This window comes from Eleginops maclovinus, chromosome 15 (genome assembly GCF_036324505.1).
Source record: "Eleginops maclovinus isolate JMC-PN-2008 ecotype Puerto Natales chromosome 15, JC_Emac_rtc_rv5, whole genome shotgun sequence".
NCBI lineage: Eukaryota > Metazoa > Chordata > Actinopteri > Perciformes > Eleginopidae > Eleginops > Eleginops maclovinus.
In genome coordinates, this window is record NC_086363.1 from 7,176,406 (window position 1) to 7,200,675 (window position 24,270).

At 40.8% G+C, this 24,270-nt stretch overlaps 1 protein-coding gene across 1 annotated transcript; it reads right to left on the bottom strand.

Moving 5' to 3' along the window:
* Positions 1-2,189: 2,189 nt before the first annotated feature.
* On the bottom strand, positions 2,190-23,566 carry lin28b (lin-28 homolog B (C. elegans)). Its single transcript, XM_063902770.1, has 4 exons — positions 23,344-23,566; positions 22,511-22,701; positions 11,677-11,864; positions 2,190-8,058 (listed from the first exon to the last, which is right to left on the bottom strand). Exons 1-4 carry the CDS (start codon positions 23,351-23,353, stop codon positions 7,761-7,763), a joined length of 687 nt encoding a protein of 228 aa, XP_063758840.1. The 5' UTR covers positions 23,354-23,566; the 3' UTR covers positions 2,190-7,760.
* Positions 23,567-24,270: the final 704 nt, after the last annotated feature.

Below are 24,270 nucleotides of genomic sequence, written 5' to 3' on the forward strand. Positions count from 1 at the left end.
GATAGACATCCTCCGTCTGACAAATATCCCCAGACTGATACTGCAAATGAGCTCGCTATCTGATGACATCTGCTGCTTTTTTTTTTATGCACACACCGGAAATAATAGTGTTGAGTGTTCAACCAGTCATGTCTCCTGACAGCAGAATCACTGTTTTCTTCACTGCTGTCAAATAGCACTTTTGTAACTCACCAAAATCCTCCATTAGGTTCTCTCTCTAAAAAAGAAAAGCCTCTCTATCCTCCCTCTCTCTGCCTTTGAGTCATTCATACTGTTGATTCCACCTCTGGAGGAATACATCAGGCATAACGCCCTTTTCTTTCATCAAGGCAGCAGCTTTAAAGTAATTTTCTTCCTCTCATAGTGAGCCAAATGGAGACGAGAAGATGTCGATTCTCTCATCTCTTTGTCTGTCCCCTTTGATCTCTTTCAACATGAATCCCCAATGCAAAGAAAGTAAATGGGATTTTTTTCCCCTCTGAAGCATGGTTGACCATACAAAATTGACCACAAATGACTCCTAATGACCCCTGTGTTTTACTGGGGGGGGGGAAGCATACACCAAAACACTCTCCTGGCTATCATTACTCATAGTGCATTTTAATGAAGGATGAATAATTCAGGGTGCACTTGTAGATGTAATAGCCCAGTGATGCTGATGCTGTAAACATCTTTATGGAGGCTTTGCCATCTGTGTTCGTGTGTGTTTTGGGTCGACCGGGAGGGTTTTGTGTCAAAAGGACAAAGGTTTTAACGGTGCCTGCATGCCAGTGTGTGTTTTGGTCTGTCGCACTAACAGACAGCAGTTGTGATTTATCTTGTATTCCCAGTGCAGGGGCCCTCTCTATCTCACTGGAAAGGTTAAAGCATACAGCCTGGAGGCGGTACTACAAAGGTCAACGTGTGGTTAAGGACTGAGGAATAGGACGATAGAGAGGAAGAACAAGTGTACTCCTCTTTCTGTTCGGACTTGAATACGGCCTGTGACAACCTGAAAACACACATTGCATGGTTTGCAGCCATAGCCCAGCAATATTTATCCTTTCTCTCGATCCTTTATCCCCTGTCTTATTATAACCACTGCCTTCCTGGGATACCTCCAATATCTCATGCCATAAAAACAGCTGACCTTGAGGAAGTCATCTCCAGAGATAGTATAGGGAAAAGAGCGAGCCGTATAGCAAAATGATGGTGTGCAACAAAGAGAAACTGTAAACAAAGAGTGTTATTTTAATGGACTCCCCCAAGCGTGGATGTGCTTAGCAGAGAGACTACGAGGGAGACAGCTGGTTATAAAAAAAAGGAAGACGCCAGGCCATTAAAGAGGAGTCGGAAAATAGCAAGAGGCTTGTGAAGAAACACCAGCTTCTTTGGTGAGTCAGGTGTGTTGAGGTGATTAATTTGTTGGCTGTGTCCTTCACGGGCCTGAGGGGGGAAAAATACAGCGACACTAGGCTGCCCCCTAGTGGAGAGAAGAGGAAGTGACAGAACAAATGAATCCATTTTTCTTCACATTGACCTGTCATCTTAACTTCAGCAGTGACAGGCGGGCACTCTGATTGAGACATTGATTCATACAGCTGCAAAACGATGCAATTTGTCACCCTTCAATATTATGATGTTCTTGCGGAGTGTTAGGCTATTCCTTGTTTCTTATTACATACTGTCATTTATTATATCCCAGGAAAAACCGTGACTTTTTATGGCATACATAATTATGAATGTATGGAACGCTATACATTCTTTACGTTATACTATACTGTGACATTATTGATCACCCTTTTTCATTTATTTCTTGTAATGACACACTTTACAATACTATTACCTTCTCTTAGTCATTCTATACTATTGCTTTTCTTCGACACGCTACATTATGAATTTGATATTTTCCGACCTATCATATGACTTTTTCTCCTATGCTATCCCGCCAATACTATACTATCATTTACTCATTATTTTTAACTATGACTTTTTTATGATCATTTTACTTTTTTCAAAATACTATCCTACAAATCAATCAGATTTTGAACATATGTTTGACTGATGTTTTTCACATACTTTACCCTTTTTTTTTTACATAAAATACTTTGACCTTTTTACGACCTACTTTTAAAAAACAGAATTTTACAATCCCATGTAAATTGAAAATAATTCAAACTGTAAATAAATAACTTCGAAATTATACATACTTTAATGCCAATATAATAGGTTTATTTTCCAATCAAGTCAAACATTTAAGACATATTTAACAATCCAATCCAAGGTTCACAGAAATAAAAAAAGGCAGTACACTTACATTGGGGCTAAAATAATGAGTGATATGCACATAGAAGAACATTTTCCCCCATTCAAAAGCAATCAGTGCTTGGCTCTAGGCGTACTCCAAAGAAGGAGAGCACAGAAGACTCTCTCTGGCCACGATGCAGAGATTAAAAACATAAACAAACACTAGAAATGTGAGGTTATTAGTCAATACAAGGAGGTATCTGCACTTCAAACTGCCTTGGTTGGATTTATAGGTCCTTTCGAGGTCCGATGTTCCAGTATGATTTAATGTACATAAAAAACAATATGAATCAGACATAATACAGTTCAGTTAAAAAAATAAACATCATAAATGATCATCCCCAAGAATACATTGTTTCTGCAGTCAAGGCAAAGCACAGAGCAGCTGACAAAGGCAACAAACCTACAAAACAACCACATGAGGGAGCAGTGAGGCCGGCTGCTGAGGTTTCCCTGTCTGGCATCATGGCATAGTACATCCTGTCTGTCTCCAGAGTCTGATGATACATTGTTAAGGATAATTCAGGGGTTTTGTCTTATTTACAGGCCTCAATGTGATTTTCACATGATTACATTTAATTTGCATGGTTTTGTTTGGCCCTTGATCGTCACTTAATCATTTTTAAAAATGTAGACATTGCCATCACGATCGTATATTATAGTTAAATTAAGGTTTACAAAAAGCCAATAAAAACCTTATCAATTATGTCGATGTTGTTATCCAACTCCCTGACCAAAAGATAGTGAAGGTTTTTCTTAGAATCTTGAAAAAAAAGGACAACGGAGCCGTTTTTGCTCAAATTTCAAGACAATATTGGACTAAATAACAAAATCAGCCCAAATCAAATTTACTTCTAAAATTGTTTCCACAGCACCAAACCATTCTATCAGTTTTATGGGCTTTTTTTTCTTATAGAGAGCCTAAATTATCCTGAAGACATTTGTAACTTTGCTTTTTAATAAAAACCCAGCCTATGAACAGAGCATCTCTCAATAGTACTGTATGTCCTGCAGGCCCACTTCAAATGTTTAGATAAGGAAGGTTGTAGTAACGATCTAAAGTCTTTGCCTATTCAATACATCTGTTTTAAGCGGCCTTTAATAAAAACATTTCCCATAAGCCCTTGGCATTTGTGATCTAAACGTCATCGCTCAACAGAGGAGGTCAGGAGCGAGAAGGGTCATGGCTTGCTCTAACATTTCTGTGAAACGCAGAGTTGAGAGGACTGATGCTGTAGGCTTGGTGTTTTTATACAGAAAATAGGAATAGCAGAGAGCTCCTGCCGAGTTTTAGTTACATAGACTAAAGTTACAATGATGTAGACTTGGTATCTGACCTGCTGGGCCATTTTTTGTAGAAGCTGAGGTCTGTTTTTATGCTAACTAAGTAAACCTAGTTTAACGTTGGTTTGTTCAAGAATATAAAGAGACGATCTTTCAGATAGACGATGATTGTGAGGCAATGAAAACCTGTGACCACAAAGCCTGAATTATCCTTTTAACTTAACACAAATCCATTTAATAGAATAAGAAAAAGAATCTTTTTAAAAAATGAATCCGATTTATCCCAGTTTCTCAATAAATATCACAATCTTTGTTAATATGGTGTCATAAAAGTGATATAATCTCTTCAATGCCTTCGAACATCTGCCATTATTTGCCATTTCATTTCTTCAATAACACACCGCTGCAAGGCAGAAATGCACCAGTGTTCACTCTCTGATTGGTATACATTTCAAAATGAAGAAGCCACAGTGATGTATTTGAATTGGGTTCTTAAAAAAAATGGGAACACACTTGAACCTTCTGCTGAGACGACGGGTGCATTCGGGCTCACCAATGTTTGTATTTAGTTAAAAACCTGTGCAACATTTTTGATGGTTGCGAGGATGAAACAGTTCAACTGGAAACGTAAGACACGTATTAAAAATGTGATTCTACAAATTTGTCATCTTACATGCCGCCTTGAGAAACCTCTATGATTACCATTTTATGATCACTACGTTAAGGAGATTATTCTCTATTTTACAGGGACGTTTATTTGCTGTGTCAAATACTAAACAGGACAATAAAGAGATCAATCAGTAGTTACATTGATTGGAAGAAAATATAAAGCTACTAACAACAATAATATCACTATGTTTTTACCAGGGTTGTATATTTTGTTCATAAATGAGCATTTAGCTGCATTAGTAGGTCCACGGCGACAAAGTGATTCTCTCAGCTGAGGGTGAACTGTAATACTGCCATCATATGCAAATTCAATCTTTGATCTCAAGAGTTAGTTTTAAAAAAGTACTTTTAACAATATTCATCTTCATAAACATTTTTTTTTTTTTGAATGACGTGTATGCAATGTCACCATTAGTACAAAACCTACTGCTTTTCAATTGTTTAAAATGTCGCTGTAAACTACAAATATAGTTTGCAACACGACAGGACATCGTCTCCAAAGCACACAAATTCTGATTATCCGAGGCTGTAAAAATGGCGGACAAAAGCCATTACCATGGAGCCCAAAAAGAGGAAAACATCTATTTGGTAATAGATTGAGACAAACGAAACAGAGATAGGCACTCCTTGTGCGAAGTACAATCCTATTCTTCTCCACCTTAAGCCCAGCACATGAAGTGGTTACAAAAACGGTTATGGTAAAACACGCTAATAACAACAGTCAATGTGTGTTCACACGGGAATGTTACATATTTCATATCTAACACGTCAATAACTAGGGCAACAATGTGAGGTAAGCTCACTGGCTGTCTGCCGCTAAGATGGGTTTATACTGACGGTGTAACACAGAGCTGGCAGAAAAACTTCACCCTGGATGTGAGACAAAACTTGTGATAAACCTTCAAAAAAGGGCTTTGATTGTAAGATTTCTGGAGTCACAAGTTGACGAGCCATTTCAGGGCTGATTTGTTTACGATGTGGTGTGACTCTAGTGCGACAAGTGGCAATTTGATGAACAAAGAACTGCATGGAGGAGGTAGAGGGGGTCTGGGAGGAGGTAAGGAGTTTGTGGAGGAACAGCGCATATGAGGTAGGCTTTTGCTGTAAAAGAAAAAAAGTAACTCAATAAATCAAATCTGGGAAGGAAGACCAGGGAGTCTGTGGCAACACTGGGGAACTTCTCACACAACACCTCAGTACATTAGAGACCTACAGTTAATCATACAAGCTCATCAAAAAATATACAAAACAAAAAGTAATGCACAACTATGTATAACTCAAGAGGTAGTTGCTAATATCAGTACATGAATCGGTTACATACGTCTCTTCACCATTGCTTAACAGAGTTTGTTGAGTCAGTCAGTGGATGATTCCCAAAAGAATAAAATACACTTTTTTGGTTAATTCCCTGAGAACAGTTCATCATCCTGAGAGGAATTGTGTGTAAAAATGTACAAATACATCATACAAAAAGATGTTGTTTCCATACAGATCTGAGCATGGGCTGTGCTCCTTGTTGTTTGGTCATTCACTTTTTCTTTCTGTCATGCTGCTTTGTTGAGATTTGATTTTTTTTTTTCGTTAACGCACGCACACATTCAGAAAGCTGCACATTAAAAAAAAAAAAGAAAAAACGATAACCGCAGTTTTGCGCTTTCAGCAATAACTCCCTCTTATTGTGAAAGGGCAATGACAGCAAGCACTTTAAATGCCTTCAAAACATAAAGCCAAACTCTTTGGTATAGAAATATACCAAAATTAAGTTGGTTGTCTACTTAGAGCTTTTTAAAAACACACAAGCTAGTTTGATATCATCATACAAAGTTATTTGATTTGTCAGAACATTAAGATACAACTCCAAAGCGACCCGACGTGAACTTTGCGAGGCGTCGACTTCAGGTAAGCTCTTTTCACATTCAATATGGTCAGAGAAGAGTTGTAAGGTCACAAATAAGTGCCACTAAAGCCACGCTTGGGATTCAAGTTATACCAAAAGCAGCACTCCTTCTCTCTCTCCCTCCCTCTCTATCTCTCGTCAGTGAGTCTGAAGCAGCAGCAGTGACGGCCGCTCATCCTGCAGAGATGAGCGATGCCTGGCTGGTGCTAGCTAACAACTGGTAGGCACAGATGGAAGAGGAACAGGTGGTTCGATCTTACTGCAACACAGCTGGGAGAGCAAACAGCTAGGGAAGAATAGGTGAGGTATTAAGTAAGTAGAGCAGCTGTGATGACACTGTGATGGTCTGCACCTTTCATCGAACAAGGTGAGTCTTTGTGTGGGGTCAGAGGTGAGCGCTGACTCCTTGCACTAATGTAAAAGGAGAAGGCGTGGAGTAAATACATTGTAAAAACGTCAGTTTGATTTGTCATGGATGAAAACGGTTAAATAGAAGGAGAGCTACAAGGTCCACACAACAACAAAAGTATCCCATACAATATACAGGGCTATTTACCTACGTCAGAGCTAATTCCTTACATATGCTTTACTTAAAGTTAATAGAATTTATATCTTGTGACTTTACATATATATTAATTACTTATACTATGATTTATAAACTGTAAGGTTATTTTTTTAACTAATTATGCAACAACCAAAATGGAAGTCTAAAGATCATTACGTTGAATCTAAACTATGGATTATATGAGGTTTTAGCTAAACTGCTCTATCTCTAATAATAGGAAACTGAAACGTTAATAGCGTGGACTCGCACCGGGGGAAGCAGCCAGTCTGACAAATGCTATGTTTCGGAGCATGCACAACACACGCACTCTTTTTCCCTCTCTAAGTCGGGCAGGTGCATGCACAAACACACTCTGTGACAATCAGTCGGTCCGGGCTGTTTCATGAAAGGGAGAATTTGGTAGTGAGTGTTTAAAGATTTAAAAGAATGTGTTTAGCAGCTCATCTGCTTTTAAAAACGCCCTCTGAAAAGGTTCCCTAAAGATCTTCACAAACCAAGCTAACAATCCTGTGGGTCTGGATTATCACTGAGAGGGTCTCGAGCTTCTAGAAGTCTCCTTCTTAGAAATGAGCTACCGTGAGTGCCAAAATGATGCAGCATGATTTTGGGAATGATTGGGCCTACAGAATGGAAATTGGAGGCTTTAAATCAACGACATGTGTGAGGAAAAAAAGCATTTGAAATGGCCAACACCTAGGTCCGAGGAGAAGAAAAAAAACACAAGATTCATACCACGTTGTTTCACTCTTGAGCTGCACTGATTGAAACAAGAAAACAGTCGATCCCTGCAGTCACCATTCCAGCGGTGGTTGCCATAGCTGCACCAGATGACTGCAAGTCAGTCACACACATTCACGCATGTCCGTACCCCATTGATCGTTGCCATAGCTGCGCTGGTTAGAAAAATAAAATATAACATTAAAGTAAAGAAATCAAGACCTCCCATTTTTTTTTTCACAGGTGTGAGGTAGATGAGGGGGGGGCTTCAGGTATCCTTGATTGAGGGGAGACGTGAGGGTCAGGGGTCAGCGGTGCACGGTTCACCTCGATGGGCTGTCTTCAGGATTTCCTCCACCTCTGGGTCCTGGGGCCGCGGTGTGTTTGGGGCTCCTCGGGGGAGGAGGAGGAACCCTCGAGGGGAGACGAGCCGGAGCGCTCCTCCTCCTCCGGGGGGCTGAGGAAGGGCCCCGTAGAGGTAGACACATTTTGGTCCTGAGAGCCTGTGGCGGGCGCCAGCGCCTTGTGGGGACACTGAGCCACCATGTGCGTGATGCTCTGGCAGTAGTGGCATTTCTTTGGCTGGGGGGGCAGGCCACACTCCTTGGCATGGTGATCCAGACCTCCACAGTTATAACAGCTGCAGAAAAGACAACAAACACCGGATTACATTTAACCCCAAGCAACAAAGAATACAAAGTATCATCACGTAATGAAATAGTAAATGGACTTCATTTATAAAGGTCTCCATTCAAGGTGACACACATTGACACAATTTAGGTTCAGCATCTTGCCCGAGGACACTTCTGGACCACAGCTGTCCATGAATGTATGTATATGGCTGTACAACCAACAAGGCCCCTGGTAGACCCCCCCAAATACATATACCGGAATACCCCTGATGTGCAATACCACTGTCTGAAACATAAAACTTTGTGCAATAAAAATTCAAGTGCAATATAACCAATTTCAGGTGTAATTCCATGGTGAACATACAGCCCCGGAAAAAAATAGACCACTCCAAAATGTTCTGAAATGTTTATATCTACATGTATGGCAGCCATTTCAGTGTCTGTTGAATTCCAACACAGAGAAAAATGGTCAGTAGTTTATAGAATACAATACAAAAAAAACATTCAACTCAAAGACATACCTATAAATAATAAAACCAGAGAATCTGATCATGCTGAAGTGGTCTCTTCATTTTTTCCGGAGCTCTATTTTCTATTGTTTTGAACTTATTGTGTTATTAATACCGTTGACCTAATTAGCCTTTTTTTTGTGGGTATTTTTTCACTTTATCTGATGTTTTCATCATGTAGATTTCCCTGTTGCCGGACAAATAAAGGATTTCTGATGCTAATTCTGATCTGATGTTTAAATCCTCACCTGTCTTATTTATGTATTCAGTATTTGTACAGGTTGAATGAAAATTAATTTCCTGGCACACCGTTCATTGTTTTAAATCTGAGAACAAAAGCACATTAACCAATCCAAATGATTTCCTCATAAAACACCAGCACTGCGGAGTTGAAACACCGGCTCCGACTAGGATGTAACACTAGATGGCAGCATGACACATAATATTGCTCCGGATCAAACGTGAGGAGCACTCTGTGGCATGCACGACTATACCACGTTATTACATTTGACAAGATGCAATTGGGTGCTGAAAGAATATAAATTTTAAAAAAGGGAAAGCTACACAGGCCTAGATTAAAGCCACAAAGGATGTCACCAAATGAACCACATCAAATCAAATAGACAGTTTTGGCTCTTTCAGACATTAGAAGCTTGTATTCAAGGCTTGAGTTCTCTTTTCAGGGTCCCATGTCTTTTCCTTGCTAACCTGCTGTACAATGCTCAATACTTCTCCGGCTATAAAGTCTCAAACAGATGATACATCCAGTGTTATTCATGTTATCATAGCACACAGTGTAACGCTTTCCAGTGTGGGGATTTTAAACAGTCATGTTATCTTGCAGTAAAAGATCATGATCATAAAACAACGGTTCACTATCAACGCTTTAAGTATTGCATGCAGTTTCAAAGCCAATTAACAAAACAAGCTTTTGAGCAAAATGCTGCCACTTCACAAGAAAACAAATCATGCCAGGTTTTTCCAAAGAAGGCTGTTTCAGTCTTGATTTGCTTTGGAAAAAGGCTGGATTATTTCCAGAGAGAATTTAACAATTATCCACATGGACAGATGGATGGATATTTGTGATGCATGTTTTTGCAATGCCTCTTAATTAGAGCAAAACCAGGGTTATATACCAAGAATAAGTGCTTAGAACCTGATCCATAAAAGACAAAATATACAAATATATTCACTTTATGAAAAATACTTTCAAAAGCATGGATGGAATTAATATTAGTGCATAAGATTAAGATGTTTTAACAAATATGTAGTAGTATATTAATATTTAGTATTATATTTTGAGGTTTATTATATGGAAAATAATTGATAAAAAACACCCTGAGTTCAGCTAAATTAAATCAAAGGCTTTAAAATATAAATATTAATTAACAGTTACAGAAAAGAATGTGCCCGAAAATCAAAAACATATTTTAGCAAGAAGGAAATAAAGAAGTTGTCCTGTATTTTTTAAATCAATTAAGATTCAATACGGTATTCTGTAAAAAAAAAACAATATCGTCTTTGAAACCTTGGATTTATTGTGATCATTATTCAAAGATGAACTGATAACTGTATTAAATACACAGGAAACCACGTCTGATACACCCCACCATAAACAACATAGTGAAAACATTGGGAAATAACGTGTTTAATTTAACAGTAATGAGTTTCATTTGAATTGAGACCTTTATTGTTATTTTGTATTTAATATATCCAGAAAAATTCAACATTTCAACACAATTCTCACATCGAAACATCTTCAAAAGAGCTTAAAAATCCCCAGTGTAAAGGATGGACTACACAACGTTCGGTTGCACAACAGTGACCAGCAGGGGTCAGAGCAGCTAACCACTCGCTCTGAGCGGCTCACAAAGACCCAGATAACATCACAGAGCTCTATCTGCCATTTCTGAATCCAATACCACCTTGCTGCCACCTTAGCAGCAGGTAGAGACACTTGACCTAACACTGGATCAATTATCCCAAATAAACTGAATTATTCAGCTGTGTAAAACAATCAGGGAGCCTTCCCTCACAGATACTGTTTCCCTTTTTCAAACAAAAGCTTTTTCTTTTCACACCTTAGAAACAGGAAGGCACTGGGTTGCAGCAGCTGTGATGCAGGACAAAGAGTGGCAGAGATGGACTTTTTAATGCAAATGCAGCCTCAGAGTGGTCATGTGATGTTTCTCCACAACGTATACAGCACATATACAGCTCTGCCTGGCAGCGTTTGCTAGACATGGCTCCCTGTCAACAGGAGGACAGGGAAACCAGCCTCCTGTGCTTAAACCACCAGGCGTTTTCAAGGAGCTCCATATGGCTCCCTCTGACAGATTTGAGCAAAGCGCCCTTCAGGATTTTACTGAGGACAAAACAATTGATTGAGCTACTGCCGCATTGAGATGCATATAAGCCCAATCCATCCCTGTGCTGATGCCGCCTCTAAAGTAAAGGCTGGCAAATTGATTTAAAATAGCGGCAAAGGCAGGCAAAGTGCCCTATTCAATTCCTTATTATGGTGCACAATAACCATAGCAACAGGCATGTACTCGGGCAGATTGAACAGATTTAATCTATAATCTCAGCCCACTCACAAATAGCTCACTGCAGTGAGATGTACATATAGCATATGTCTCCTTCTGCTATAGGCAGCCTTGATTTCTACATGCAGGCTGCCAACGCTCACATATATTCAGTTTGCTTAAAATGATGCCGACTGGTGCAAAGAAGACATTACATTCCTGCTGACTCACAAAACATAAGCGAGGGTTGCACAATATTATATTTGCTCATTGTCGAATGTTGTAGATGTCAATTACCGCAGAAAAAAAAAAAACACATTTCGAAAAAGCCTGCACACACTTTAAAATATAACTTTCATTATTTTATTGGTGTGTTCAGTTTATTGTAGAATTTGTTGGAAATAATTTCCTTTCATTTTGTTAAAATTCAACAAGAAATGTGTTGTATTTCAGGTTTTCTGAGAGCAGTGGAAAGGCATTACTGCACCCACTTTAGTAGTTTCACTATGATCATCAACAACTTCACTGCCAATTGGATATTTTCCTTAACTCATGGAGCCCTTTAAAGAATAATAATAATTGTATCACTCACCGGTCTCCCTTTGGTTTGCGTTTCTGGAGTGGGACCTTCCCTTTGGGTCTCCTCTCGCTGCCTGCGCAGGGTCCCCCACCAGGTCCGGTCACCCGCAGCGACTCCAGGCCCTTCGAGCATTTCTTATAGGTGAACTCCACCTGCTCTCCCTCCTTTAAGCTGCGGAAACCCTCCATCAGCAGTTTGCTCTATTGGGAGAAAAAAGCAATTATCAGTTTTAAAGTGGAAGGCGCTTATAGCTCGATGTATTCTTTGACAAAATGATCATTCCTGCAAAACACAAGGGTCTGCATGATATCAGGTAGGGATGCACCGGATCCTGATTTTTAAGATCCTGCCGGATACCGGATCCACTGCTTAAGATACTGCCGGAACCGGAACCGGAACCGGATCCTACTCGGATCATCAGCTAGTACATTATAATGCAGTGAAAACCACTTTACAGTTCATTACTTCATTTCCTTTCCTTAACAGATGAAACATACGCAATAACTTCTAACATTATCTATTTTATTTCAATAGTTACTTGGAACACACCGCTGAAATGTGCAGCTTAACGTCATTTGTGTACAGGCTTATTGTTCAACTTCTGTTCCATGTACCACTCTGTGACTGTGCTGCTGTGGTACCTGTAGCCTCACTGACGTTAGACTCGGCCTTGCACAACTCATACTCCGTTGGATGCTTTGCACGGAGATGTTTAAACAGCGGAGATGTTGAGTAGTGTCTAGTGTCTTTACCTCCACGAGCCAAATTTGTACTGCAAAGCTTGCATATCGCGCGACTTGAATCTCCCTCTTTCAGTTCAAAGTACTGCCATACAGCACTTTTTCGGCTCAATGCATCCATTTCCGCCGACGACTGCTAGCACAATGGAGGTTATCTTCTTTAAACATTTAACGACGTAATCACGTTGTGCGTACGTGCTGTAGGATCCGGTCCGGTTGGGGCACCGGGTCCGGCAGTAACCGGACCTCGTCAAAAACGCCACTATCCGGCAAAACCGGACCCCGGATCCTGGATCCGGTGCATCCCTAATATCAGGTGCGGCCCAGTTTGTTGTAGGTTGAAAATAATAATATGATAGTGCTCATGTTACTTCACTTTGCTCTAATTTCAGAATAAAAGCAGGAAGTTACACCTGTTTCTGTGGAGTTGATTGATAATATCTAATCTTGTATAACCATTATTCTGATTGGATATATCATTTCTACAAGATATATAAGATACAATGATGATTTTGCAATTCAATTCAGTCTTTCTTAGTAAGAAAATGTATATACAGTATATTTGTTACACAAAGCCACATGTCCATGAATAATGTTGAATACATTTGAAGCTTTTTAAAGATACATCTCTCCAAAATGTTACATATAAGACTGCATACACAAGTTGTTATCAAGATGTAACTCACCCTGACTGGTTCTGCTGTGTATTTTTTTTTCCTCAAATGATACAGTAACCTGACAAAGCCTGTGTGCTTTACAAATGTCAAGAGCCTCTTTCTTGAGCATAAAAGGTCATTTTTCAATGAAAAGACACATTTTAATGCCTTGGTTCTTAATTTCTGTCCACACAGCATTAGGCTCAGCATTAATAGTATGCGAGTACACACACACACAGAGCTAATTTAACAATTAAATACTGAACAGCTGCCTGAGAGCATTTCCAGGTCCCCGATCAACATTTTTAATCTCTAAATAATTGTGGCAGAAGAATCAACACTTTACTGGGGAGGCTTGTACACACTGCAGGAGCACACAGTGTACACAGAAAGACATGATTCAAACATGGTGGAATGACTGTCTGTGGTTTACACCAACTGCCATAACAAAGCGTGTGTGTAGAGATCACACAGTGTTCTTGCTTTACTCCCTTTATCTACTTTACGCACAGGCACCACTTCCTATTCCTTCTGCAGGGAGAAAGGACGAGTACGTCGCACCTATGCAATCATTTTCTCTCAGCACACATCCACCATCCATCTTATCTACATGATCGGCATTATTGATCTAGTTACTACATAACCACTGGACAATGATTTATGTGTTGCTGAGGGCACAGAACGGACGGCTGATAGGCACTGTATGTGTGACCTTCATGAATCGCAGCGCGCCCTACAGATCTCGGTATAGGTAAACACACACCCACACGAGCACGCAGTGTGCAGAGCAAGCCTACTCCCTACTATACATCGAGGCCTATAAATAACACACAGGCTAGCTTTAAATTCCCGGATGTGTAGGAGAAAGATGTAGAGAAAGAACAAATGATCAGATTCGAATGTAAACCATACAGGAAGGAGAGCAAATGTGCTCAGCAGCATTTTCATTTAATTTCTGTCAACAAATGCAACAACAAAGGAGTTCTTTAGGTGATCCATTAGTGGAAATGAATGAATATAAAAGAAAGTGAATAGATGGGAATATAAAAAGCAGTGAGAAGAGAGAAAGTGACGAAACATTTAAAAATAATTCAAACTAACAAAAGTGTCTGAGCTCATTGTATTCTGAGGTATATCCATCTGACTACCAATGTACAAGGGCATAAAGATCAAAGGGTAACATCGAGATAAATTAGGGTTGAGTTTCGATATATGCTTTTAAAAACGAAGGATAAAGTGTGTTATAGTTTAACCGTGTTTCGTTAAGAAGCACAGTTAAGCTGTTTTAAACGGTTTATAATACAATCAAATAAATCATAGTAAACCCATATTGAAATAATTATTTTGCAGGAGTTAGTACAGATTTTGAAATTCCAAATAGACAAGGCTTATATAACAAACGTAAGCTCAAACAAAAACTGTTATTCTAAATCTTAAATCTCTCAGTCGAATGAAATAATGTGAAAAAGGCTAAGATTTCCACGTAAAGTTTGGAAAGAATATGTTTTAAAATTATATATATTATAATTATATGAATTTAATGTTTAATAAATCAGTTTTAGGTTATCTTAAAAGGTCTTTTTTCACGAAAATCCATACCGAAAACGTTGTTTATGACTATCTAAATAACTAAGATGGGTTAGTTTCCTATAATAGCTAACTTTAAACTAAAAAGATATAGATAGGTATATACAAGAGAAATGTAATACATGAAAACAATGTTCATACAAAAGGTTTTGATTAAAAAGGAAATCTGTTCATACTCTTCTATGACTTATTAAACATGTTTTTTGAAGGGCCCTGAAATATACATTGTGCACTGATATAATTAAACGATTGTTAGGTATTCGATGCATTTGTTTTATTTTATTCTATTTAAATATAATGTGAGTATTTGAACGTTTTTGAGATTTGTTTACTCCAGCACATTACTATTTATTCTGGGTAAACCGGAAGGCCACATTTAACAGAATTCAAAGGCACTTCCTTCAGAGATGTTACACAGAATCAAAGTCAGTTCATGGAACCAATTGTGGTTCAAATTACAATAATTGAAACATGCACAAATAGGAAACTTAAACAAAACAAATGTGCTTTTTCCTTTCATTTTCACAATTTATATCAAAGGGAAATTACTGATGATGTTGCTGGAGCTCAAAAAGAAATATTGGCCAAATAAATAATTAGTCCCTTTCCTTTTTTCATGATGTTTTTGATTCTTTCTCTACTGTCAGTGACGGTTACAGACAGGACAACTTAGCTTTTAGGCGATTGCTTGTGAAGGACTTATCCATTTTGGGTATACAGATAATGGATTTGGCTTTGGGTAAAGGACAAGAATCAAGCATTGGTTCACAAACTGAGCTTGTGCAAACAATAGAGATCAAAGTGAAGTTGCTGTGCTAAACAAATAACAATAACCAAGCATTGACAAATCATAACTGCAACAACATGCACCAAAACTGACTTTGTATTATTCTAAAACAACAAATGAAGGAACCTCAATCAGTGGGATCCCTGCTTAATCAAAATAAAACCCGGATTGATTGTATGATTACAATCATTAGAAGGTCCAAATTACTAGAAGGCACTCCTGCAGCACAAATCAGCAGAAAGGGAATCAAAAATTGCACCCATCCCCCACAAAACAAACAGATCCTGAATAATGATGAATAATCACCGACTGGTCTTTAGACCGTGCGGCGCATGAGCCCTTCCTGTTCCTCTCCTGTCTTCAGTCCACAGGCAGCTTGTCTCTCCAGGTCAAAGTTGAGTGGTTTGTCTCGGCACCCTACCCCCTCTTCAACCCCGTCAATGCACCAGTGAGGAAACCACACAACCTCTTTTGTTCTGCCGAAATGCAGGAACACACACACACACACACACACACACACACACACACACACACACACACGTCCTCCATACAAGACATGGTATCACTCTCATGTCTCAGATGAGGTTCATTTCTGAAGCATGGCCTCACAGCGGCTCAGTCTCTCCACACTTACGTAATAAAAAGCAGCATGTGGATTTACATGCGTGTGTGCCTCTGTGCCGGTGTGTCAATGTGTGTGAAAAAATCTACTTTTTTTTTTTTAAGTCACAAATCAGAACCTGTAACCCGAGTCCCCTCATCTCAAGTGACCTGGCGGGTGTCCTGGCCCGTTTCAGTTTACGCACAGAGGTCAAGAAAGGGCACGGACGGGGAGAGGGAAACGAAAGAACGTCAGAGGAGGAGAGAGGGAGAACACAAAATGGAGGAGTGGCCTGTAGCAGGGGGGTGGTGCATGAGGGAGGGAGTTCAGAGGAGGAGAGGGGAGGGGGGGGGGGGTTCATGGAAATGCCTCCAGCGCATTCTGTTCAGCTCCAATGGAGGAGCAACTCCTGATCAGTGGCTGGACCTGGGGGGAGCCCAGGAACAAAACCCCCATTTGATCAGGAGCCCCACAGGTCAGCAGCAGAAATCCGGGGGTCAGTGGTATAACCATTGCAGCACCACCCCCTGTCCGACTGGCGGACCACACCAGCTCCAGCGCTTTAACTCACAGCCACCGGCAGCAACTGTCATCCTTAAAAGTGGAGAAACTGAGCCAACAAAATGGATACCACGTACACTAAAAATGGCTTGATTATGCTTACGAGCTTCCTTATATGTAATAAATATCTTCCTATGGCTCTAGTGTGTGTTTGTGTATGTGTGTGTGTGTGTAGGAAGGAGCCAGCGATCAATACAGACTCCAACATCCTGGATAGAAATAGCCCTCCTTTTCATCAACCAGGCCCTCGTCATCACAGGGCCCAGCAATCAATACAGGAAGCTGTAATGTGAGGGGATGTGGAAGCGGGGAGACGAGACCCACCATCCTCCACCAGCCTCTCTCCGTGGCGACCACCGGCTATGGAATGGCTAATTATGGGATGCTTTAAATCAGAGGTGGCCCACGCAGAGCCGATCGTTCTCGTATTGAGAGGAAAAGGGGGTGTGTAGGGGTGAGCGTGAGGGAGATGGCGGTCACCATGTGGCGTGGTGCCATTAAGTAGCTTTTTACACACAGGAAATGCTAAGTGGACAAAGCTGGGCCAGATCAGCTCAGATGGACATAAGCCAACAGGACGCATATAAACCAAAGAAGAAAGAGGGAAAAAGGAGCGAGAAAGCTGGATGGAGGAGGAGGGAAAAAAACAACACGCAAATATGCCGATGAAACCACCAACAGAGCCGCTCTCATGACGCGGACACCCCAGCCCTCCTCAACACGTTGTCATTAGCGGCCCTGACCCTTGAACCCTGCCCAACCCCCATCAAACACTTAAAAGCCTTCATGTTTCCCCTGCCTCAAATTAACAACATCCAACACCCCCGATTATGACTGGGGCAAATATTTGATCTGAGGGAGGAAGCACTAGATCATCTTGCTACATTTATCAGCACGAGAGGGGAAATGAACCTCGCCGAGGTGGCTGGTGATAAAACGCACAGCCGGCTAATAACTGAAGCCGTTCAAAACAGAAGCACACTTCCCAAGCTGTTTTCACACAAAGGGTAGTGTTCTTCTCAAAATCCCATTGAGGTGACACCTTCTCATAGGAGATTATAAAAGGGCAAATGTTAATGTGTAGAAACCTAAGCTGGTTGAGAAATAACAAGGTGAAGATACCTGGTGGATTTTTAAAAACATTTATTGATATTAACTTAGAATAGACACAAACCTTTTGCTCAAATAGCAACTGTGTTTGTCTCTATATAAATATAATCCTTATCTCATTGATTTTCTTGCAGCTTACTTTTAATCCAAAGGTAAAGACCAGCAGCTGTTTTTCACTTCTGTAAATTAAATGTTGGTACCGAATACAACACGCATGCAAAATTATGACGCACATTTTTGTTTCTAGGCATCATCTAAATCGTATGCTTAGTGGCAAAAATGTTTTTCATCCAAAAAAAAACTGCAGAATTATTTTTTCTACATTTTTATAAATCATTTTGTTGTAGATTTCACACCAATTCCACATTTCAAAGAGTGTTATTAAATGGGCTTTTTTCTAGAAATTAATACATTTGTCACTTAGTTGATATCATCTGCAAACTCTATGTTATAATTAATTGTTTAAATTATATTTCAGGCAAAACACAAGAGTTTCTCCAGTACCATTTTCATGTGAAAAAAATGTGATAAAAATGAAACACTGAATGTCTTTGGTCGGATTATAAAAAGAAATTGGAACAGGTATTTACAAGAAAGATATTAATCTAACTGGCAGATTACTCTATAATAAATGAAACCAGAATTTCCTAACAGGGATCATTACAGGTCTATCTTGTTTTACTACATGTATGTTTAAAGCACTGGCTAACTTCTTTACTGAAAATGAACAGGCTGATAAAAAGCTTATTTCAAAGACACATTTACTGAGTGTGTTGATATGGTTTTAATGTTTATGGTTTAGTGTTTCAGTGCAATTAGATTTTTTTAATGAAATGATATAAATAAATGTGTGTGGCTCCGCAGGCGCTCTCTTTGTGCTTCAGGTGCTCTGCGACTTGTTTTTAGCCCTGCTCTGCTTTCTACTTCGCCACCTTTCCAATTACCAATCATCTCCGCTGTATGTGGCCAGCTCCTCAAAAGGAAGTCACATGACTACTCTTTCTTCTTCTTTTGCGTTTTTTGATGTGCAGAAGAGAAGGGTGGGTTGGCGGAGGGGAGGGTGGGGGGGGGGGGGGATAGTGTGGCTGCAGGAGAGACAAAGCCTGATACTGGCTATCTGGAGGCAGAGATGGGTGGGGCCTGCATGCCAAACGGTGACACGGACCAGAGGTTAATCTCACTAGGGGCCCACTTTAACCTCGCTACACAAAACACACACACTCTCTTGTGCGCGCGCGCGCGCGCACACACACACACACACACACACACACACACACACACACACACACACACACACACACACACACACACACACACACACACACACACACACACACACACACACACACACACACACACACACACACACACACACACACACACACACACACACAACAGTTCCCATGCAGACATCAACAACCTGGTGGTTAAGAGCAGAAAGTAAGAACCACACACACACTCACAGAGGCTCCATAAATTGAACACACACTCTGGAGGTTCCAGGAGAATAGCAGCAGCAGCAAACTGTTCAACATTTCAAACTGATTACCGACAAAGGGCAAGCAGCCCCCCACCTCACCGCCACACACCCCCTCACCCCACCCAACCCTCCTGCCTTTTTGTCTTTAAAGAAATTCCTCTTTTTAAAAGAATGCCCGAGGAGAGAGCACCCCCCGTGTCCCAGCAGGAACTCACGCACACGCACACACACACACACACACACACATTTCCACACAGAAAAACACTCGGTCCAGGTAGGGAAGGGGTTGACAAACAGAGATAATGAAACGGCTTTGTGCGTGGAATCACTAAGTAGAGAGGTAAAGTGGGTGAGGAAGCTTAATTACTCTCTGGCTCCCTCTCTCTCTCACACACACACCTTCCAAAAAGGAAGTGATAAGATAAGAGCCGTGATGAAGAGGCCTCCCAGGAAGAGAACTCGTGGTCGGGCGGGGACCCTCGCGCTGACTCACATACACTCTCACCCTCCCTCTCTCCCACCTCCTGCTCTTTCACTCACTCGTCTTTTTCCAACCTCTCGCTCATGTTTTCCTCTTCGGCTACCACTAGCACCCCTCCGCCCTCCCCCCGCACCGCCTCCCCTTCACCAACACTTATTTTTCCCACATCCCTCCTCTTTCCCTCTCCGAGGAAAACTCCTCCTCTCTCCCCCTCTTTCTCCTGTCCTCATGCTCCCTCTTCCCCTCCCCATCGCTCTTACCTCTCTCTCTCTCTCTCTCTCTCTCTCTCTCACTCTCTCTCTCTCACTCTCTCTCTCTCTCTCTCTCTCTCTCCTGCATAAATAGGGGAAGTATTGTTCAGAATACATCTGCAATTCTTCCTCTATTTTTCACATCAGTTAACCTTGTGTTATAAATGCAAAATATGTATATAACATGACCTTTCAGTCAATACTCTTTCAACAGCGTGTATGGTGAAGTCTGCTTTTTATGCTAGAGCTACAGAAATACATTTTAAAAATCTAAATATTGTTTTAGCCTCTAAATTATGGAAAATCATTCTTTATTCGTCTTTATATCATATTACACTGAGTATCTTTGGGATTCAGACTAAACATTTCGCCTTGGATTTTGAGAAATTGGGGTAGATTTTTAACTAATCTCCCATTTTATAGACCAAACAATTATTCTGAAAAATAATCACCAGATTAACCAATACAAAAATATGTTCCGGATACTGTAGCGACATACAAGATAGCCTGCAGGATTTTTTTTTTAAAATCTAGCCACAACAGAACATTACCAAAACAGCATTTATATTTCCCAATGTCTTCAGGCTGACAGCAGAGACACAGAGAGGGAGCAACAGTCAGAGCAAATAAGTGACTGCTTTAATGAGAGAGTATATGCAAACACTGGGGTGTTTTGCATAGAATACGACAATGTGCTTATGAATGCATATTGTTTCGCTCTTTGTGCTAAATGACAGCTGTATTATTGGAAACAAGGAGCTGGAAAGACTGGGGGGAAATGCACTAATGTAAACATATGATTCATTGTATGCTAGATAATTATTCTATTTTAAAAAAAGGTTTTAGTGGAACAAATGGCATTTTTTGAACATGGAGATTCAGCTAGCCACACATAGAGCAGAGTCAGTAATTGCAATCATCTCCCCCTCCTGTAGTAAAAAAAAAAATAGACTGCATGCATTTGAAGAATACCCCCACAGACACCTATTTGTCACCAGCCTGTTCTGCAGGTTACAAACTGCAGCCTTTATTTGACTTCTGCTAGGCTCTTCAGACTGTTTTCCCAGACTAAACCCTTGTACTCTCTTACTGGCCTCATCTACCTTTATGACCAGCAGGGAAATAGGAGCCTGGAGTATGTAGATGGACGGAGCACATTCAGTCAATGGCGCCACAATATGTAAGTATCAATCAAAATATGGATACTGCCATATGCACTTCCATAAGCCTCTTTCTTTCAAATATTCACAGTGGTGCTCGCATATCCAAAACTGCACCAACACACAAACAAGTTGATCAAAAATATTAGAAATGCATTATTTTATGAAGCCAGATGATAATCAATTCCATACATATAAAGATACATGGAGCAAGAGTAAACATATTTTTTAAGCATCAAGTCTACAGCAGAATTTAATTTATTTTATTTTCAGAACAAATGATTTACAAAAAACATCATAAAGATGAATGGCATAATTATAATGATCACAAGATGCAAATCATAGGAAATAAATAACGAAATGCAACAGAAATCATAGATAAATGTTAAGTGTAGCAGTAGTAAACACCTAATTTCATCACTACAAACTGTACTATAGTGTACACAACATAACAAGATCAAATGCCACCCTCAGAGGTCCCTCTTGTTGGTTTTAGACTGGATACAGCCTTTAAAAAACGTAATCATTAAACATTGTTGAAGTTCAACAAGAATGGGCTGATAATTAAATAAATGAATACCTTTATGAATGATCAGTGGACCTGTTATATTCACCACTACACCACTGCTGACATCTGACCCCTGATGTGCCCCCTCCTCTCTTCCCACCAGTTCAGCACAACATCCCACAATAAAGACACCTCTAAGGGTGTCACATGCAACGGTGAAAATGCCTCTCCTCATCCTCAGTTCACCAGTATTTTAAAGCCACTTTATAGGACCGTAAAAAAGGGCGATTAAACACAGGGGGAAAGAGGAGTTGGGAGGAGGGAGGCTCTTTGTGTGCTGCAGAATAAGTGGAAAACAAAGCTTCAGAAATGAACCCCATGCACAATAAATCACAAGTACACATGCGGTGGAAAACAGCCCAAACGTGAAGGGGATGTTTCAAACACATCCACAAAACAGCAGCAGAGGAGCAGCATGAGAGTGCAGTTTGACTTATTTAAAACATGCTTTCCGACATGTTAGCTGGCTGTCCATTACAGCCAAGTGTGAAACTAACCGTGTCACAGCCACACGACATTTCTTCCCTTTACAGTGCAGAGGGGAAGCGAGGGAGGGGAGAGCCTGGACACATGTGGCTCAAAGAGGAAACTTAACGTGCTTTTTATTCACGCCCGTGGACAACTTGTGATTACACAGTAACATGTTGTGCAATGCAAAACATCCGGATAATACAATGTAACTTTCGCTCTGAGGAGAAATAAAAAGGGGGCCTTCGGGGAACAAGAAAGGGGTTCGAATTGACAGGGAAAATGTTGGAAAAGGAAATAAAACTAATCAATCATTCATCGCGTAAGGAAAACCAAATCCGCAACACATCAGCGCAGATGTTTATTCCTCGGTTTTTCTTTTTGGCGTCAACTTACTTGGTGGACGAAAACATCCAGAGGGGGGTCAACGGGGCTCCCTTCGCTGCTGGTCATTGAAATAAATCCAAAGCCCATCCGGACGTTGAACCATTTGCAGAAGCCCGATCCCGACAGGACCTGAGGTCGAGTCCGGTCCTCCTGCTCGGTGGACTTGGCGGGGTCTTCTCCGCCACCTTTACCCGGCCCTCCTGAAACACACAGGAAGCAAGTTAAACATTTTACAGGCTCACAGGACACAGGATGGCTACTTCCCTGTGCGCATAAAGGTTTATATAAGTTTAATGGGCTCCGTTGCGTAAACTTCTTCAAGAAGCGCGGGGGGAATCCCCTCCACTTGCAAACACGGGCTATGTGAAGTTCAGGGCCGGTAGAAATTTCCTACACTACTAGTTTCGACATCATATACGCGATCAGGAGGGCGCGTGGTGCTGTGTGCATGAAAGTTGTTTGTTACTCCCTGACAGATGAACTCGGTCTCGTGCATAGGAGTGATCGGTCCGTGTAACTTTGGGAGGATTTGTGTCGTGCATCAACAGCCCGCTGCTACAGTGGAGTGGAGCTTGCTATAGGATCCAAAAAGGCAGGTGTACACATGGTTCCCCGAGCTTTACTGCTGGGCTGAGTAGCTATACGCTCCAACAATGCATACATCTTAATGCAGCGAAACATGGTGGGATACGGTGCTCGGCAGGGGCGGTTCAGGTCGGGGTTTTTTGAGGTTTGGAACAACATTCACATTGCACCTTGCCCCCCACAAGACCCCCTTCCTTGCACTAGCAGATAGGGGAGGGAAAAACTAAGCAGAAAATAGAAAATAATTGCAGAATAACCTTCGGCCATGTTTCCCCGCGGACCCTCTGCGCCCAAGTTGCAATAGAGAAGCTTCCTCTGCGAAAACGGGCTGCGGTAGTCACCATTAATCCGACATCCTCGATCCCATCGGTCACTAATTTAGCTCGCATGGTACGGCGTGCTTTCTGCCTTTTGATATTTTTGTCATGTCTCTCTTTCTTCCCTTCAATCCCTTCCTCACTCTCTGCACCTCTGCACTGCTCTCCCTCTTTCTCTCTCTCTGCCTCCCTCTCTCTCCCTCTCTCTCCTTCGCTCTCATTCGCTCTCGAGCTGGCTGTGCCCGTTCCCGTAGTGAGAACACGTGACTTTGTCAATTACATGCTTTCTTGCTGCTAATTTCTGCCCTGCGATTCCAGACAAGAGGGGACTCGGACTCGCAACCACAAGCCGAATAAAACCCAGTTGTGTGATGATAAGAAAAACAAACCCTGTTTTAATAATAGCCGCTGAGACATAGTGACGTGTACTGTTTATAGTGTGTTTTCTTGGGGATAAAGATGTAGCCTATCTTGATGGTGTAGCTACATAAGGCTATTATGCTCGGAGATTAGATTAGATGGGATTCAATTAAATTTGAATGATTCCTTCAGGATTTGATTGGGTGGTCATAGCAGCAGGACAAAAGCAAACATGGCAAGAAACAAGCAAAGAAACAGCAAGTTTGTGGGCTTTTTAATAATGATTTATATGCATATTAACTCACATGTTATTTAGTGCTCAGCCCACAGCGGTTTAAGACAACAAAGATAGGCAATTTATCAGTGGGGAAACATTTGTCATAAAAACTTATTACATAAAATATCACATATCAAAGATAACTTATGTTTAGGCTCAACATTTTAAGTTAGCTGGAAAAAGGAACCATTTCCTTCCTGTTTCAATATATCACAATGAATCCATAGATG

Excerpts from the sequence above, each read along its gene's own strand:
- lin28b (XM_063902770.1), bottom strand. Across the intron at positions 11,865-22,510 it reads TGGATGTTTTCGTCCACCAA|AGCAAACTGCTGATGGAGGG; the intron begins GTAAGTTGACGC and ends TTCTCCCAATAG. Across the intron at positions 8,059-11,676 it reads CGCAAACCAAAGGGAGACCG|CTGTTATAACTGTGGAGGTC; the intron begins GTGAGTGATACA and ends TCTTTTCTGCAG.